The 18,957-nt window shown below is 35.3% G+C and overlaps 2 protein-coding genes and 1 long non-coding RNA gene across 9 annotated transcripts; 2 read left to right on the top strand and 1 right to left on the bottom strand.

Moving 5' to 3' along the window:
- Positions 1-528: 528 nt before the first annotated feature.
- Positions 529-2,172, top strand: LOC117604883 (uncharacterized). The gene is made up of 5 exons (XR_004581519.2): positions 529-555; positions 646-781; positions 897-1,575; positions 1,664-1,741; positions 1,920-2,172. It is a non-coding gene; the product is annotated as an uncharacterized LOC117604883 (long non-coding RNA).
- Positions 2,173-6,456: 4,284 nt separating this feature from the next.
- On the bottom strand, positions 6,457-16,652 carry LOC117604878 (phospholipid phosphatase 1). 3 transcript variants are annotated; one of them, XM_034325425.2, is made up of 6 exons: positions 16,511-16,652; positions 12,803-12,965; positions 10,105-10,259; positions 9,768-9,991; positions 9,488-9,608; positions 6,457-8,656 (listed from the first exon to the last, which is right to left on the bottom strand). In XM_034325425.2, exons 1-6 carry the CDS (start codon positions 16,514-16,516, stop codon positions 8,294-8,296), a joined length of 1,032 nt encoding a protein of 343 aa, XP_034181316.2. In that variant the 5' UTR covers positions 16,517-16,652; the 3' UTR covers positions 6,457-8,293. The 3 variants fall into 3 exon arrangements, with proteins under 3 accessions (XP_034181316.2, XP_034181319.2, XP_034181317.2); XM_034325428.2 differs by lacking the exon at positions 16,511-16,652 and adding an exon at positions 14,765-15,143; XM_034325426.2 differs by lacking the exons at positions 12,803-12,965; positions 16,511-16,652 and adding an exon at positions 10,710-11,355.
- Positions 11,623-18,915, top strand: LOC117604879 (uncharacterized). 5 transcript variants are annotated; one of them, XM_034325432.2, is made up of 5 exons: positions 11,623-11,733; positions 17,652-17,797; positions 17,886-17,990; positions 18,062-18,418; positions 18,508-18,915. In XM_034325432.2, exons 2-5 carry the CDS (start codon positions 17,663-17,665, stop codon positions 18,760-18,762), a joined length of 852 nt encoding a protein of 283 aa, XP_034181323.1. In that variant the 5' UTR covers positions 11,623-11,733; positions 17,652-17,662; the 3' UTR covers positions 18,763-18,915. The 5 variants fall into 5 exon arrangements, with proteins under 5 accessions (XP_034181323.1, XP_034181324.1, XP_034181322.1 ...); XM_034325433.2 differs by lacking the exon at positions 11,623-11,733 and adding an exon at positions 16,518-16,631; XM_034325431.2 differs by lacking the exon at positions 11,623-11,733 and adding an exon at positions 16,605-16,745.
- The last annotated feature ends 42 nt before the right edge of the window (positions 18,916-18,957 follow it).

Raw genomic sequence — 18,957 nt, 5'->3', positions numbered from 1 at the left:
CTCGATACGAAAGGTCGTTTTTTTTTTCGCATCCAACAGTAGAATTTGTATTCTTTCGGAAGAAACAAAGAGAAAGAGAAAGCATAAAATAATATTCAACTATCATGTAGTTGGTTGTACGTAATAAGGAAATATTGTGTACGTACACAGGAGAAGAGGAATTCGGCCTGCTGATCGCCTCCGTCCGTATCGCACTTTGTAATTATGTACTGTAAATATTCAACGACGAATATGTTAGTAAATACACGCGCATTGTGTGATTGTAAATATCGAACATGAAAGAAATGTTTGTTAAATATAGAATACGTTAAGTTTTTCAAAAGCTGAATCTATTATTTTTCTTTCCTTAAATCCTTTCAATGTCACTTTCAGAGAACAATTAACATCAAAGGTAAGGTATAAAATAATATAAGAAACTTCAACGACAGAAGATGCTTTGGAATTCTCTGTTTTAAATTTCAAAATTTAAACACTAAACATCGCTAATCCTTTACGCGCCAAACAGATGTGCGCATGCGCGTGTGAGGCAAGATGGAGGAGCATGGGAAACTGAAAGTATGAAGCCGGGGTAGTATAAATCATTTCTTTCTAGCTGTTTAAAAGCTTGATGCACTAAACATTTCTAATTTCCTACATATTGAACAGAGTGCTTGGATGTAGATGGACAGGATAAAATAGAGAAACAGGAATATTGGTAAACTATTTTAAAAGTTTGAAACCTGAGTATTTCTAACCTTCCACGCAGTGATAGAACGCATAGGAGTGCGCATGCGCATATGAGGTAAGAGCTAAACTTAGGAAAATTAGTAATGGAATGTGTAAAGCCACCTTTGTATTAATTATTATTTATCTCTAATTAATGAAAATGCATAAGCGTCAACTTATTAATCTGATAGGTCTTAGGACGTAGGTGTACGCTCCCAAGTATGGAATAAAATAGACAAAGCGAGTAAATGCACCTGCTAAATGTTGTTCCTTAGAAAGTGGTAAGGAAGGAAATGTAAAGAGTTTCTGGATGCGATACGAGGCTACCTGAGAAGGGACAAATCCTTGGTGCCGCGTGTGATTAAGTTCTTTTCACAGAGTCACGGAACCCGAATCAAACGAAAGAAAAGAAAAAAAAAGAAGAGAAGAGTAAGAGAGAGAGAGAGAAAGCAAGATCGAGACGTAGCAAAGAAAGATGCAGGGCTTGGGTTCCTCGGGAGAGGTATTGTGCACATTCTCCGAGACAAAAGCAGAGGGCACGGTGCGGTGTGGGACAGGGTATCGGGTGATGGTTGGCCAGACCTGGCCTGACGATGGTTAGGCCGGGATGAGAAGCAGAGGGCAAAAGGGAAACGCACAGACATTCATCGCGGTGCAGGGCGCTCCAGGGCGGGCAAGTAAACGGATTCGCCTGAATGTAGGAAACTACCTGAATACCTTCGTCAGCCCTCTCTCTTGTCCCGACCGTTCCGTCTTTCTAAACTATCGTACACACGAATATGAATCTCATTTCTTCTTTTTTTTGCACCAGCCAAGATATTCTGTAAATTCCTTAGTAAACGCAGACATTGAAATTCCTTGGCAATTTGGGTAATTATTATGATATGTAGCATCGAAACTAGACATGGAGGTTTGTAACTGGAATGTTTGGAATAATTTTTCAAATTTTATTTTTAAGGATGCAGAAACCTTTTGGGTTGTTAGTGACTATGGCGTCATTCTAGTATGATACTTAAGGGTTAAATCCCAGGGACCAGCAAGTATCAGTCTATCATGTGGTAGTAAGAAATTTTACTAGGATAAATTCTATAACAAAAGTATTAGAATTTACTAAACTATTCTTCTTTAATATTATATAGTTGACTATACTAAAATGAATGTATTCATTAGAAATATTTTTTCTGTACTAAAAATACAGCCTTTTTTTTCTTTAGAAACCGACATTTAGTTCTGTCATTCAGAATCAAAAAGGTTGGACAGTGTATAGCGGTATCAGGCTTCTCGGAACGAACTCAATACCGAGAGTTTTCGAGGTTGTTTGAAAAGGGACAATCTAGAAGGATGCCTTGAGGGATAAAGGGGCGTGGTAGCGCAGGACAAGGAAAAAAATGTATAAAAAAAGCTGTCTATGTAAAAATCTTTGGTTGAAAATCTGAAAACTGTGCAACAAGTTTAATATTAAAACTCATAGAGAAAGTTACACTTTTTGATTTGAAAATTTAATGATTTAGATTCGTTTTCATTCTCAATTCCCAAATTTTGTACTATTCTTTTTTTTTTTAAATATTGTGTAATATTTAATGTACGAAATATAAAAATCGTTCGATTGGAAACTTGACGTAAACGTATGCACCTGTTCCTAAGTTTGCATCAAGACTGAGCCGGCTAGGGTTAAATTAGAAGATAGCAAAATCCTAACTACGTATTGAATTACACTACGATTTCTATAGACGAAAAGGGCAAGTTTTCGATGAATAAATTCATTCGAAAATGGCGAATAAACATAGGAATTCTTTCGATGAACGTTCCTGTCATTGTCGTCCAGTAACAAACGACGTATGGTGCATCAACGTAGGTGGGGTTGTACAAGTGTTTTAAAGAATTCTGTCGACGAAACTCGTCTTCTTTCTACTTTTAGTCCGGTCGAGCTAGTATAGCCCGATCCTGCGAGCGCAACTCTTCTCTTTCCCGGGTCTACAGACTTCTACTTCGCGTTGGTAGGTTAGATACCTCTTTTTGCTTCATTGTATGTTCGTCAGTACGTTTTTGTGCACATCTTTCCCACTCCCCCGGTTCCTCCCTCGAGCCGCCCTCTCTTCGGCTCACCCTGTGCCCGAGCGCTCGCTTTTTCCTATTTTTTAACATTTTCTTTTCTTCAATGCCTTAAAATGCAAAAATAAACGAGACCCCGCCGACCGATATGGAATTGACCATCCGCAAACGTTTCAGGATTTTCCTACAATTTTCTCGTTCCATGATAAAAATGAAACGTATCTCTGAGAATACGAATCGCGATGAACGCTATCGAATCAGAGAGAAAAGATTTTTTTTCAAGCTACCTGTAAATTCCGAGGGCTATTTATCCGAAGGGATGCGTGGACAATAGGAAAGCTGCCGGTAGCTCAGAGCCATCGTCTCTGCACGTTCGGCTATCTTTCTCTCCGTCTATCCCGTACGCTGTCCTCTTTACTCTATCTCGGATCTACCTATCTCTGTCTCTCTTACGGTTAAAGTATTCTTTCTCTCTCGTCGGCCGCGGCTTTCGCTCGTGCCGCGACTCTCTTTGTCTTTCGAACGATCGAACGGTTAACTATTGACCGGTCCTACCTGTGAAAAACCAATGATTTTCTCTATTCGCCAAAACGTCGGATCCTTTCGAATCTCTAGTCTCGATCCGACGAACAAAGATCCCGAAGGATGACGTATTTACGTTGCGAGAGAAGACGAATGATAAAAAAAAAAAATTCACTAGGATCGGGAGTTGGTCAAAATCTTCTCGAGTATTTACCGTCTCTGTCGAACGGGATCTCCCCTGTCGTCTCGCTCGTTCGTGTCGTCCCCCCACCACCACCCGTCGGTACTTCCTCTCTTTCTCCTTCTTGCTCCCCCTCTTTCTCTGTCTCTTGCGCGCGCGCCCCTTAACTCACACTCCACCTACGACTCCTCATCTCACCCTCCTACTCCGCACTCTGTCGCATTCTCTCTTTCGCACGTTTGCTCGCTCGCTTCCATTCTCCTACTCCCAGTCGCTTTATTCGTCGTGAAACTTTTTATGTTGTATATATTAAAGGGAACGTATCAACCGGCTTTCCGTTAAAGCGGATATCGTCAAATTAAAGGAATCGGCGTGGCTCGTCGTTGCACTTGCGACTTCCGCTGTTTACGCGAGTGTAACGAGCGTCTGCGTAAGCCTCTCACTCTCTCTCTCTTTCATTCGCCCCCCTCTACCGCAGCTCCTCCTGCGTACTTTGAAACCCTTAAGGGCCCGGCAGGTGAAAGTGCCACGACGAACCTGCGAGACTTCATTTCTTTCCTTATCTTTTTCCCTCCTCTCTTCTCCACTTACCTTCCTTCGTTTACTCCCTCTCTCTTACCATTCGCTTCCCTCTTGCCTGTCGATCCTCCATCTTTGTCTGGCACGGGACGAATGATCAGAAATGTGTCCGGGCCAAAGGGTTAACCGATTTTAGGACAAATTTCAACCCACGAAAGACTGAGGGGCGGAAGGGTCGTCGGGACCATCGGTTGAAAACCTGGAAAAAATGATTTATTATTAGAGCTATCCTTAGCCCGGGGCCTCAAAAGGAATTTTGCATTTTTTTTTAAATTCATGGAGCAATTTATTAATATATCCTTACGTTAGAAATTTCATTTAATCCTTAAAAGGATCGGAGAAATAGTGCTGGTCCCACTTCTGCTAGCTTACCCTTCCTTCGATGGGGGTGAACGCCAGAGCGATGTTCCACCATCCCCCTTAAATGCTCCCGCCTATAATTTAGTCTCGTTTCGGTCCATAGATGTTACAAATTAAAAGAAAGGAGTGCGAGGAAAATTCAAAAATTTAAAGAAATAATTTGCGGACTGATTAAAGGAATAAAAAATGAGGGTGTCACTTGCCTTTTTTTTTAGTAAACGTAGTTTCGTTTAAAAGGGCGCAGAAAAGTATCGGGTTGCTTGAAATTTTTAACGGCGTTTCATTAAAAATTTTCCTTCGAACCAAAATAACCGATCGATTTTGCAGGTAATGTAACCCTATATATTATCTTCGAACGGTGCACGAGGGTGCCTTGAGATTTTCAATTGAATGCGTCACAGGACGTCCTTCTGGTCTTGGCGTACGTTCTCCCTAGCCTATACCAGAGGTGGCGAAACAATTGACCAATCGAGCAACGAAAAATATTTTCTATAATTAATTCATAAAAATTATTTCAACAATTTTCAGTGTCTATACCAAGTTTCCTTATAAATGCACCTTTCCAGAGAGAAATTTACATTTTCTCTAAATTCGTTGTTCGTCAGGAAGACGTCGTGCAGGAGGCGTACGAGACAAACATTTTCCTACGATTCGAACAAACATCGCGAGCGGAAAATGTTTTGTCCGAAGCATCGTGGTACCGTGCAACCGGTACCGCCATCTAACGCGGCTCGATTGAAATTTCGCTTAGTCAGAAAATCCGGTAGAAATTCGTTGATGACAGTGGCGAATGATTTCTTTCGTTTCGACTATGTTTATACGAATGACGGTCGTTTCGACGTTTCGGAGGCGCGGCCATTAGTTTGCCAGCGCACCGTACGTATGGTATATTAGGATTAAAGTGGATCTCGCGTTGTACTCCGTTCCTAGTATAAAGGGAATGCCGCGATATTAAACCCCGCAAAGCTGCCAGTGTCCCATACGCCGATATCTTCGATACTGCCTTCTTTCCGGTCACTATTGGGCCCCTGCACAACCTACACCCCCTACACCTTTCATCCACCGTTCCACGCTTTCATTAATTTTTCTTAGCGAATTAATTAACGATGCGTCTGTTCAATAAGAATATCAATAGTTTTCTTAATTCTTCTGTTAATGATTAAGGGTTGAGGTACTCGGGTACCCCAAGCGTTCTGAGGAGACACCACCCTGAGGTGCTTAAGAATAGGCGATCTTTGCGAATTTTTTTCATAGATAATCGCAAATAGAAAATTTTTCATCCTTTCGGGGGATATAAATGTAACTTTGAACTTTATATATCAATTTTTAGGAAGTAATAATATTACAAAATGGCGAAGTTATAGCATCGATTACTAGCTGCCATCGGCGTCAAATCAAAAATTCCTTTTGATTTATAAATAAAAATGTGTTATTTAAAACGTAGTTTATGAATTTTCCAAAATTTCAATTATTAAAGAAACGCTGGGAGTTTGAATAAGCTCGAGGCTTTCTTTGGGCTGTTTCAAGGCTGAAGACAAGTAGGTGGATTCTGCCTCTACACTGTTACCTCTAACGAACAAAACCTAGAAATCCTAAACCCTACACAAAATATTATTTAAAAAAATAAATAAGACGTATGTTGCATGCACGTATATGTTTTGGTAAAAGAGGTAGAGTATCACGGATTGGCTTACATGCCACCTGTAGCACGATGCCAGCAGGGGAATGCGGTCGACTCGATCGCGGCGATATCGCGCTTAAAGGTCGGGAAGGGATTCATCAATAAAGTTTACTATTTTTCCGATATCGCTTTTCCAATTCTATAAATCGTCGTGTGTAGAGGCTCGCGTGTAGGCGGTAGGCGGTAGAGGTCAGTTATGAATGGGCTACGTCGGTTGACGTTAATCTGCCACTTGGTCTCTCTTTTATCCAAGTCTCCACGCTCTCCCGTTTCCACGTTCCACCCCTTGCCCGATTGTTTCGTTCGTGAAAAAGAGAGGAGGAAAAAAAAATACACGACGCTACTCTACGCGCATATACGGATAGCAGCTTTGACGAAAAAAAAAAAAAAAAAAAAATTGCTTCAACCTGACCGCTAAATTAAATCCCATCCATTTACGCGCGAACAGAAAAAAATACGAGAAAAGAGAACGAACCGCGAAAGGGAAATTTCTGGGTCACCGAAGTCTTTTCTTTTTCTCGTTTCAACGTCATTGACGAATGACCGGCTCTGTCATCTATACTTTACTTTTGTACTTCAACCCTCAAGTATCATGATAGGGTGACATATCACTCTTTCAAAGTCAAAATTAAATCCATAGTGCCTCAACTGAAAAGTACAAGAAAGAAGACAGAAATTAATATAGATTCAAACTTGAGGGAATATATTTGTGTATATATATATAGATATATATATACGTACAAATGTTCTTAAAACACAATTATATTACAATACTTTCAACAACCCACTGTTCTCTTTAAATAGAACACTTATAGTATTTACAATTTTGCATCACAATCGGAATGTTATAATTAATGAATAAATCCTCAATCACCTGACAAGCTACCATCAAACTTTTAATACACAATCATAAATTAAGACTTAAGAGACTCCTATGAGCAAATATAGAATTATACATGCACAACTATGATTTATCATAAGATCATAAAGATAAATGGTTAATACTGAACCATTTTCATGTGCGTGTTCTAAAAGAATTTTAACTTACTACAAGAATTGTTTATGAAAATACTATTAATGGACCCTCTAGTTTAATACTGAACAAAGTTTCTAATTTGTTCAAACGATTTTGAATTGATCTCTTTATGTGTTCCTATTAGAATATTACTGGGAATGTACTCCTATTTTGAAATTAAAAACTGAATTACTTTCGTAGCTACCATATGAAACAGTAAAAGCTACTTTTTTCATTCCTTAACTTAATACAAACTCGCGATACAATTTATTATATTTGTGAATATTAGTTTGCACCATACTTTAAGTTGTTTAACGAGTGCAAAAATCTTGTATATGTTTTATAAAACCATACAGGATTCTTTCAATCCATTACATTATTCACTATGAACTTTCTAAAATATTTTGTTCTTATCAAAATTACTACATCTCTCTATAAGAATATAGGTATAAAAGTTATAATAATACTCTTTATCTACACCACCGAAATTTAACGAATTTAGAATACCGATTCATAATAAAAATCCACCTTTGATTTCCGTCACCTTTCCAGCCGATTATTTGCCTATTCTTTCCTATCAAAATTCTTATTTATTTACAATAATATCATTGGAGTACCGTGTGTAAAGAATAACGGTAACTATTGTTTGTTCAGTACACTGACTGTTAAATTGTAGAATCATAAAACCTTAATTATTATATTAAAATCTTTTGTATACTGAGGTAATTAGATTTCATTTATTTTCAAACCCTTACTAATATTGTTGAAAAATTAAAATTTGTCGTTTGATACGTTTAATCATTATTATAGGGAATGTTATTAGCATGGTGACTGTAAGTTTACAGTTACTCATATTGATATGTAGCTTCCTAAAGACTGAAAGGAATTATTGAAAATATTCCAAAGCTCTCAATAAAACTGGTGGAACACGTTTTACTTGTTTTCAATGGCTTTCACCATCTCAAAACAAGGAAACACCTTTTACCATCGGAGGTAATTGTACCCTACTTAACATTATTCCTCTATTGTTAATTTTTTTTTTTTCGACTAGCAATCAAAGTAATCCTGAATATTCACGAACTTCGAAAGAAATAAATAAATTTTAGTGAGTGCAACGCCTAATGCGTCGCATTATGCATTAAGTCTCACCGGTAATTTTTGTGTAAAAAGTATAGTTTATCAAAATACTTATTTTCTCTTATTCCTTCCACGAGGTCGGTTTAACGTTTTTCAGTTCACGAGTTTCTTCAACGGTTGTTTCAGGCAACAGTTGCTTCACACTTTGTTGCCTTTTGTTGTTAAAACCGATCTGACCGTTTTCTACAGGGTCGTTATAGATCTGCGAGACGTCCCCGTTAAAACGAAACCTACGACATGCCACTGTCACGGTTAGCGCACTAAAAGCTAGTCCTAAGATATCCCCTGCTAATACGTCCCACCAGTGATGCCTGTTATCACTGATCCTGGTTGCAGAGCATATCACAGTCCACAAGCATATCATACATTGCAGCCACGGTTTCAGAAAAAATGTCCGACTTGGCAACCGATTTTGTAAGTACCACTGTAACAAAAAAAAGAATGAAATCAGTTAGAATAGAGGATTTCATTCGCATTCGACGATGAGAGGTCGTTTTCAGGTATGAGAGGTTCGTAGAAATCCCTTGGCGAACGGTGCATCGCAGACTTATGAAGTCGTAAAGCGTTTTCTATTTGAAAGAAAATTCTGAAAATTTGACGTCTAGTTAGATGGCTTTACGGCACGATGCTATAAACGAAATTCTAAGCTCGAAAATGTGAATGGGTGGCATCCGATGGCTTTATGAATTTACTGTCACCCGCAACAGGTGGTGATAGAAGAAAGCTGCCTTGTAGTTTTCAACTAAAAGAAATATGAATTTTATTAGTTCGCCTAACCGGTGCATTGAATTGTTAATGTAATGTACAATATTCCATAATTAAAAATTTTTTACAATTTCTCAAGCTTTTCCTCTTTTCATTGCGAACAAAAGGGAACTGTGTATAATTGAAAGATGCAGACACCTAGCTTAAATGTAATTATTCAGAGAAGTCTTAGTGTCCCGTTAAAGGACGACCCTCTTAAATAAGTGCTGGTGGTATTAGTGACCAGGCTTATCCCGGTTTATGACTTAATCACCGGCTTACGAAAAGGGATTAAGTTATAAGATAATAAATAAATCGCTCGTCACGGGGGAGCAACGAATAGCGAAGGGAACAAATGGTCAAAAAGGTGAAAAGCTATTGAAAAGCTATTATCTGTATCTATCAGAACCTACCAGCTTTATCTATTGTGACAAATTGTAATAAACTGAAGTGTACATCGTTGTGGAAAAACCTTCGGTGAGAATTTTTTTTTCAAATCACTGATTCTTACCACAATAAAAATAGATGCGAACATAGAAAGAGCAGAGTGTCCAGATGGAAATGATTTACTGGAATCCGAGACGAACCAGCTTGAATCAATCGTATTCGTACACGTGTATGTCTCCACATACCTGAAACAAAAAATACATTAGTCAAAATGATACATATTTATAATTTTTTATATCACACTTGTAAGTTTTTCATCCTTTACTTTTTAAAAGCTTTACTCTCGGAGTGCAGAAGGTTGATGCTTCAAATGAACTATAAAATAAAGAAAAAAAAGTACTAACTCATCGGTACAATTCTCAGCCTCGCGTGGTTTGCACGTATCCAAAAAGTGAGGTCTCGGTTCACCGACCAAAGTTTTCAGGACATCGCATATGAATACCAAGGAAATTATTCCGATTGAATAATGACCATACCATAACCATATTTGTTTCATCCTAGAACCAGCGCATCCTAAATCGTTGCTGTACGCGTTTGCCGGATGGCAGGTGTACTCTGCTATCCATATCTAAAACATCGTAAAATAATTTTAGAGACTACAAAAAGAAGCATAATTATCTTTCTATTTATTCGTTGTCGCTCGCTCAGCGACTTGAAAAATTATTTCGCTTTTATACGTACTATTAAAAGCGGCATTAAGAGACATCCAACTATCAATAAGGTCATAGAAATGGTGTCCCCCATAAACTTAAATGAAATTTTTGGATCATTACAGTAAAAGCCGATACCCTGTTGTGGGAGAGTCCAGAATTCCAATACTGCTAAAAGTACGATAACTGAAATATAAAACAAATGATTAATAATTAAAAAAATTATTGTTTTTGAATCGTATCTAAATGTAAAAGACATCGCGTTACCGATGCATGCAAAAATTTTCTAAGTGTGGGAGGGATTTGCCCCCCTCTAAATCCGTCCCTGGTTATTAAAAATTGTGGGGGAAGTCCGGAGCTTCTTCGAACGTCTCCGATCTTAATATTAAAGTAAATGCAATCTCTGAAATTCTGTTTTCCCATGTTTTATTATTCACAGTCACTTATGTACATAAGGTACATAAACGTGACTCATATTAACAATGTGTCTCTAATAAGCGGGAACGTTGAATCATTACACGACAATATTGCGCATGCGCAGAGGATCATAACTTTTTACGCGATTACTCACGAAAATGCACGTGTTTCCAGCATTCTCTTCGCCTTTTATTCTGTCTATTCTTATACAATACTCACACATGCTGTACACGTTACGTTTAGTGACCAGTTTAGAAGCCTTCCGTAACGGCGCTACTTTCTCGTTTCCCGTGCTCTTGACCATGTTCAATTTGGCACGTGTACACGCGTAAACGTGCGAAAGAATGACAGAATAAAGGGTGAACGGACAGGAAAGAAAGAAGAACGTAAGAAATGATAGAACAATGGAGATGGACAGCGAGAAATAGAGGAAAGAGTAGAAAAAAAATAGGAGCGCGGTTCCTCTAATTGGGTGTAAAGTGTCACACTATACTGCGCGCCTATTACGCCAGACACTAGATAAGTATTAAATGCGCGCGCATGCGCAATACTGTCCGCGAGATGTTACGTTTTACCTGATAATAATAAGCAAACTTATCATGATTCTGCATCTTTTATGTTGACACGAGATGCAAATCTAATGTATAAAGTATATGCAATACGTTAATAACGTTTTGTTCAAGATGTATGCTGATTAAGCAAGAAATTTAACTCTGAAAATCCGATTACCCAAGTGCCTTCGACCGCAACCGGAAACTGCATCACCCTACCACTCGTTTCCACTAGCGTTATCTTATGTTTATAGAAACTATTCTGTTTATGAATTCTTTTATAAACAACGATAGCTAAATGATAGCCAAATAAAAATCGTATATAACTATCGAATATCAAAATAACGAAAAATAAACAAAGGAATTCTAGTTCGAGTTAGAAATAATAAAAAAAGGTCCTTCGCTACTTTCTATCTAGGTCAAATTTTTATAGGGGGTCAAAATTGCCGTGCTACAGGCGCTTCGGTGTTTGACCGTTCGAAAATCAACGAATCAGGGCTCAGCTGGTACGAAACTCGTGTCCCTAATTCGTCGAGAACGAAACAATGCGATAGTGTAAACACTTTTTGAAGTGGAAGAACTCGGGCTCTTCTTTCGCTGACACATTCTTTAACGTATCGTCGCGAGGAAAAGGTGCCATTTCAGTTCAGTTTTACTAGAGAACACAAGGGAAAATCTACAATATTATTTCGGTAAGTTGCACAGGGTGAATTTTTTAAATGTTATGATCATATCGTGTGTGACAATTCATTTGCGACTGCTTCTAGCGCTAATTAAGACTCGGTATTTTTGTCGAATGCAGTTTGTATTCTAGCACAGTTCATTGACGTTTCACCGCACCCGTGTGCACCAAGTTATTTAACGCGATGCGAGCGGAAAAATTCTAAGCAGACAGTCGTCTCATGCGGTATTGTGTTACCAGAGTTCGCGGTTTTCCAGTCAGCTCTCGTTGCACGCATGGTTTCGTTTCTAGTCTGCGTTTTATTTAAATAGAACCTTCGATAGTGCAATAACCAATAATTTATGGTCATCGATTATCACGCTACATTCTATCGGACTAACTTAGTGAATGGTACACACAATATCAGTGATTTTCAAAAAGGTGTACGCCAATCGACAGGAACAAAAATGTGCAATTTTATTTGAAACAATTTTTTTGGAATTTTGTACTTTGCTGTACGTCAATAGAAGCGTATTTTTATTCTCTATAAGAAAGATTTAAGGTATTTGAATCGAAAATTGATTAGTTCAAAAGATATCTTAGATATCTTCTCCCTAAGATATCTTCTAAACTAATCAATTTTCCAATCAAGTACTTCAATAATTTTTTTCGGAGAATGAAATTACGATTGATATATAGAGTACATAATTAATTATTTGTATCCTTAGAAGTGTGACTATAATTAGTTCCATAATCCCCCCCTAAAAGATAGGGAATATAACAATTAACATGAGTTGCGGTAAAAATTTAAATTTCTTTCCAAGTTCATAGACATCGCCCAGGAAGAATGAATGATACATGCACTTCCGCATAGTTACCTCCTAATATAATAACGTCACTTCAATTAGCGAGCCGTCATTTCCTAGCAGACACGTGCAAATTGAATGAATTAATATAAAAATGATCACAATCGCTTATCGTTAACCGCTCGATAACAAATTATGATGATCTGATTAAGTTTTATTCGTATTAGCAGTACAATGTATTCAATTACTATCGAAGTAAAATAATTAAAATAAAATAAAATAGAAAGTTCAAACCTGATAAGGCGAGTAAAACATCCAAAAAGAGCACCCAGTGTATAGTATTTTTACAGATACTCATGATCTTTTCGGAAACGGTTCGCGTTGTTATTCCGTCCGGATTATCCAGGATTTCCTCCAACGTTCCCGTACTGTAATGGGTTAATTGTTCCGTTGAACTCTACAAAATAAAAAACATGAATGAACGAAAATTCAAAGATGAAAGGTTTTATAACAACAAATGATAATTTCCTGATATGTCATTTGAAAGTTTTGAGATTATTAATAAAAAAGATTGCAGTCCTAAAAAATTGAATGACATACGTTTGACATGTAATGTCAGATTAAAATGTTAAACAGCAGGTGATTATTCCCTTTAATTTAAATACAGTTGGATACATTTAATTACCTGGTAATCTAGTTCAAGCATTAATTTACATAAACATGTTTAACAAGTACTACGCATTGTTAACAACGATCGAAATAATCTTCACGATAGTCATTAATTTAAATGTAAATGATAGTAACTGCTGTTTGACAAATAGCTAATCAAATAACACGTCGTTTATTAAAGATATATAGCCAATACAAAATACGTTAAAAAAGGTATCGAGTTGGAGGGAATAATACGAGGCGAGTGAGCAACTAACCGGAAGTGACCTCTTATTGTTAGGATCATCTGGCTACCCTTGACATACTTGCTATCTCTTACGGGCCAAAACTTACAATTTTTCTTAGCAAAATTGACGAATCCTTAGGGTTCAAGATTCAATTTCTGGTTTCGTTTTTCCAGAGATCCATCGTCCAAGGGTTAATATTATTTTATATTTCATTTTAGGGGAGGGAACAGGTTCCTTAACTTTCTTAACAAGGGCTAGAATTTTAAAATCATAGAATGATCGGGGGGTTAATCCAAATTTTTTTGAAGAGCACCCTATCTTCCATTTAATTATGCTAATGGTTCCAGCAACGTTTCAGAGATTTGCAAAATTAAATTAAAGAGAAATCATTCCAAGATCTATTGTTACTAAAGATCACTGCAGTTTTCAATTCCATTTAAGGAGTTCAACGAGACTCCTTCCATTCTAAGGAACTGATTCTATTCAACAGAAAAGTAGAAAAAGGATGAATAAACAAAGGAAACGTATGTACGTTTCTAAAAGGTATCGATGATTCTCATTCTCTAAGAATGATCATTAGAAAAATCGAAGTAATAGACGGGTTAAAAGAAATTGATAAAAATGTATCGTAGGGTTATTAATTAGGTCGAGGCTTCGAAAAGCTCGATTAATGATACTTGATTGAAGAATATGCTAGCACATCCGCATTTTCAGAGGGGAAGATAAGCATTTTTTAACTCTGCTATTACTATGAAATTAATTAGGGGGAAAGGTGAAGCCCCGTGCTAGTTTCACGATGCAACGTTCATAACACTCTGTTTCTCTGATCGTGTTTTTCTGATATCCCTTCGAAAAATTCATCTTTTTACCATTTTACATTGAATCGATTTCCTTTTAAGATAAAAAAAAATAACTTTCTACAAAATATTACCAGAAATTCCATTCTTAATATTTTATGTATATAGGAAGTACCTATCCCTATGAAGATATAAAAAATTACTAACAAAATTATCGATTGAAAGATACAGATAAATGTATCGATAACGAACTCTTATCAGTCTACGTACACGTATTCGTTGTAACAAACATACAAATGACGAACACTATCGAAAAGTGTATTTGATAAAATTTGGAAGACCCTTAGGTAATAGTGATACGTTTACAATATTCAAAGTATTCTCTCAAAAAGAATTTCTTTTCTCGCAAAAGAGAGGTTGCCGATTAAATTCGCAACTTTCACATTTCTTTCCTTACATAATTATTTATTGAAATTCAACGAATAACCGAAGTAAGCATTTTTCACTATATCCATAGCAATTTTTTTTTTATTATTCTCAGGATAAATATTTTGCAAACTTACAAGAGAAACGTTTGCCGTTAGTTTCGGATGCAATTATTGTATACCGGTGCCAGTTCACACAAAGGGCCAGCACAAAGCACATTTTATTCAGATTGCAATGTCGTGAATTATGGAGCAAAAGATTGACCTTGCAACTCGAGGAACAAGCTGACGAGACCAACTCGTCATCCTTCAATTGAAGGAACAGTCAAACTTTTGACGACAAAGAGACCACTCTTTTCGTACAACACACGCGTGTTAAATTATTCTTTACAATCATTCGAGAAATTCTTGTTTTCTTATCAAAATTATTGACACATTTCTTGAAAAATATATATGTATACAAATATAAACAATGGAGCTCGAAAGAGAGTCGAAACAGAACTGACGAGTACCTCGTCTTCAATCAACGACTTCCCTCGTAAGCTCGAATTAAATGTTCCACCCACCCTCTTGCCCCCCTCCACACACATACGCCAATGAAAGTATTCGACACGTGTGGTGTGGTTTACGTACAAATGTTTCGATATCACCACCACCACCGAGATGAAACCGTAAGAGGTCCAAAAGTAAACGACCTTTTTACGGTTTTACTTGAAATTTTCAACGCCTCGAGTGCTAGAGTCTCCCAAGGGCAGGCTAATCTGATTTAACACTTGACAATTTGTGATTTTCTCATTTAACATTGTACAATTCTATTAATAATTTGTTGTTAACAGGGGTGGATTGGTAATCATCGAGATAATACAATTAAAAGACTTTGTTTCATGATATTTTTAGAATAATTTGCTTCTTTGTCTGGGGCCATTTATTATAGCTGTGAAAAATAATAATGAAGATTGAAAGGGGTTGTATTGCTTATAAAAACGTCTTTTATTATCGGATTTAACGAAGAGAGATCGCTTCTCTTATTTTGCAAGCATGTTGCCTATCTTAAATTTCCCTCTCGAATTTTAATAAGCTCTTGTATGATAGATTATATTTCAAAATTTTCTCCCTCTTACTACTCCGACCCCTTCGCATAGGCTTCCCCGAGTGCTTGCCCCTCTCCGCAGGCGGCCCCTGGAGAATGACTATACGGGGAGCGAGTCCCATCTTCCCCCACCATTAGCGCACAATATTTGCGCGCGAAAATTTGATTTTTATCATTTGATGTATTATTCATCTTTCTTAATTATATACTATATTTTATAATATTTAATAATCGAAAATTATATTATTTTGTTTTCTAAGTCACTTTTAATATCAACATCGTTAAAATTAAGATTCTAAAAATTTCTATTTTTCCAGTAACGCCATTTTTCCTAGAGAAGCTCACTTTATTCGATACTGCACATGCAAATTATAAAATAATGAATGTTAACAGGTATACTTTATACATGTAACCAATTCGATTAAAAAAGTTACGAAAAATTATTATATCTCTGAAAATGACTACTTAGGATGTGAACATAATAAACATGAATTTTACATACTTATGTTATGAAGAATAAATTGTTTCGATATTTTGAAACAAAACATCAGAAGACAATAACAATGCCAAAATCTATTTTCAAACTTTAATATTACAGTTGTAAGATAAACAATATTTGTTTAAATGTTTTCTTATTTTTTTGTTTAATATTGTAACTGCCGTCAACTTATATATAACAGCAATTTTTCAAAATAATGTCACAAATGAAAGTTTATTAGCAAGTGCACTATCATTACGTTATAACAAAATGAACATTAATTTAAATTGATTATTATTTATTAATAAATTCTAACCTGCATTGTCCACGTGTAGAAATATATCCTTTAAACGACGAATAACGTAGAAAATGATCACTCGCAAAGTATTATAAACCAAGCGTACATCTGTACAACGTCTGAATACTAATTGCGAGAGGTAAAGAAAATCATTTATGTAAATAAAACCACTGGAAAGATAAATTCTGTTGACAGTTCACTGACAAACATTACTCCAAACAACGTCATTCCATGATTCAGCCAGTGAACTTAGGTTAGTAGAAGGGGTATATAATTTATATAATTCACGAATTTACTAATGACTCCAACCGTGCAAATACAAGAACAAATCTTCTTGTTTGTGTTAATATTTAAATGTTCGATACATCTCCATTCTGAAATAGTAAAGCTTATTTGTAATACTTGCGAATAAATAATAAAGACATTAAAATATATGGCAATATTTTAATTTACCTGTTATTAAATTTATATTGTTTAAACGATTATTTATAATACTCCCTCGAGAAAATGAACATATTTATTCAAATCACTACAATCTCGTTTCAAATAAAGCATAATTTATCTTTCTTATACCGATTTACATGTATGCTTGCAATTAAATCTTAATTAACGATAACAATGTATATAGATTAAGAATATGTCTTAGAATTGACATAAGAAATTATTTTTAAACGGAGAATATAATATATACATCAATTGAAAAGAAATATGCAAAGCTATAAGAAAATTTAGGTTACTTTGTTTCGTTTTTAAATTTAAATTTAAAACATTAAAGTTTTTATGCTGCAATTTAATTGGTTCATTTGACAACTTTTCTACCAGTCAAATTTATGGATCTCCTTGTTGATTATAATATAGAAGATATTAACGAATTATATTTAAATACTTCATAGTTCAGTTTATTGCGATATTGTAGATTGAAGTGAGGTTATATGATTAAGACGTAATAAGATAAAATATAGAAAATCAATTTTCTACTTTTATGAACAAAATTTAAATGCGTTTTTCATCTACACGAGTGAATACTGGTACTTTTTTTGTTGCATGTACTACATTTATATGAATATATAGTTGTACTTTCTTTTGAAACATTTACATAATTCTTGAATCTTACAGGTTTATTATGTATAATTTAAGTTTATATTTCTTTTATTTTCAGACATACTTACAATGAGTTTATTTACTGATATTAAGAAGAGGACTCAAATACCTTGTAGCGATGAAAATCCATTGTTTGTACTTCAACAAGATTATATTAATAGAAACCAAAGAATAAGGAAGCACAAGATTCCAAAAAATGTAAATGTTAGTATTTTTCATATAATCATTAATTTAAGTTAATGAATTCATAAATAATTATTTAATAAGTTGATATACCTGTTATATTTTGCAGTTATATGGTAACAGTGATGATAATAATTATAATGGAAGCTGTGATAATTTATCTCAACAGCAGTATTGCCTTCCTGAAAATGAAATTGCATCCTCTATTAGAGAAGTAAATATTACTTGTAAACCTATAAGCTAATACACATGATACTTATCAAAAAAATAATTTCAATTTTGCAGGCAACAGGTGGTATTGATTATTCAAATGAAAAGCTTGAAGAACAATGGAGAATTAGACAAACAGAAGCTAATTTAAAATCTCACAATACTATTTCAAATAAAAGTTCGTCTTCAATTAATAATAATTATGGTTATAACAATTCAAATGTAGAAAGTGGTACTGACTCATCTCTATCAGAGATTAAGACTGTTGAAAGAAAACAGACTGAAGTCGAGGAGACTATTTTAAAGAAATGTAGGCTCAATAAAAATGCAGCAATTAGAGGACTTTTAAAAAATCATATGATCTCAACAAAAGATTTACAAATGCCAGTTGGTTCTACAGATGTAGAATATCAAAATAATATAGATGTACAGGTTTGTATTAATATTTTTAAGTTTACAGATCTTACAAAAATATAATATCAACCAAGTAACTTGACAAATATTTATATCACATACAATAGAACACAGATGTTTTTCCATCAAGTAATTTAAGTGAGGACACTTGTATGAAATTAGTTCCATATGAAGAAGATCCAGATATTTTTATGCAACCTATACAAGCATATGGGGGCATAGATGAAAACAAATATCAAGATATTGACTTTTCTGTACCACATGTGGGTAAAAAGACCATAGTTACGCCGCTGCAATTTTTTCTTAGCATAGACGATTCTGATTTTGATTTTGTTAAAAAAGATACAAAGAAAAAGAAATAACAGTAACATATTTATCGCAATAATATTCTTTTATCTTTAGTCTATTTTTTTAAAAACAAGAATAAGGAAAAATATTAAATAAGTAATTAATGATATCGATTTTGTTGTAATGATGTATATACAGGTATTGACTTCGTTCAAAAATTCCAAATAATATTGACATTTGTGTTTAAATAACGATAGGTAGTAAATTTT

This window comes from Osmia lignaria, chromosome 5, assembly GCF_051020975.1.
Source record: "Osmia lignaria lignaria isolate PbOS001 chromosome 5, iyOsmLign1, whole genome shotgun sequence".
Classification (NCBI taxonomy): domain Eukaryota; kingdom Metazoa; phylum Arthropoda; class Insecta; order Hymenoptera; family Megachilidae; genus Osmia; species Osmia lignaria.
Note: the sequence above shows the minus strand (reverse complement) of the source record. Positions and strands in the feature narration are given on the sequence as shown.

Coding starts and splice junctions, on each gene's coding strand:
- LOC117604878 (XM_034325425.2), bottom strand. Junction 10,260..12,802: donor TGTTTTACTCGCCTTATCAG/GTTTGAACTTTC, acceptor TTTATATTTCAG/TTATCGTACTTTTAGCAGTA. Junction 8,657..9,487: donor TCGCATCTATTTTTATTGTG/GTAAGAATCAGT, acceptor TTTTTGTTACAG/TGGTACTTACAAAATCGGTT.
- LOC117604879 (XM_034325429.2), top strand. CDS start 17,490: ATGCGTTTTTCATCTACACGAGTGAATACTGGTACTTTTTTTGTTGCA. Junction 17,991..18,061: donor TTGCATCCTCTATTAGAGAA/GTAAATATTACT, acceptor TCAATTTTGCAG/GCAACAGGTGGTATTGATTA. Junction 18,419..18,507: donor AAAATAATATAGATGTACAG/GTTTGTATTAAT, acceptor CACATACAATAG/AACACAGATGTTTTTCCATC.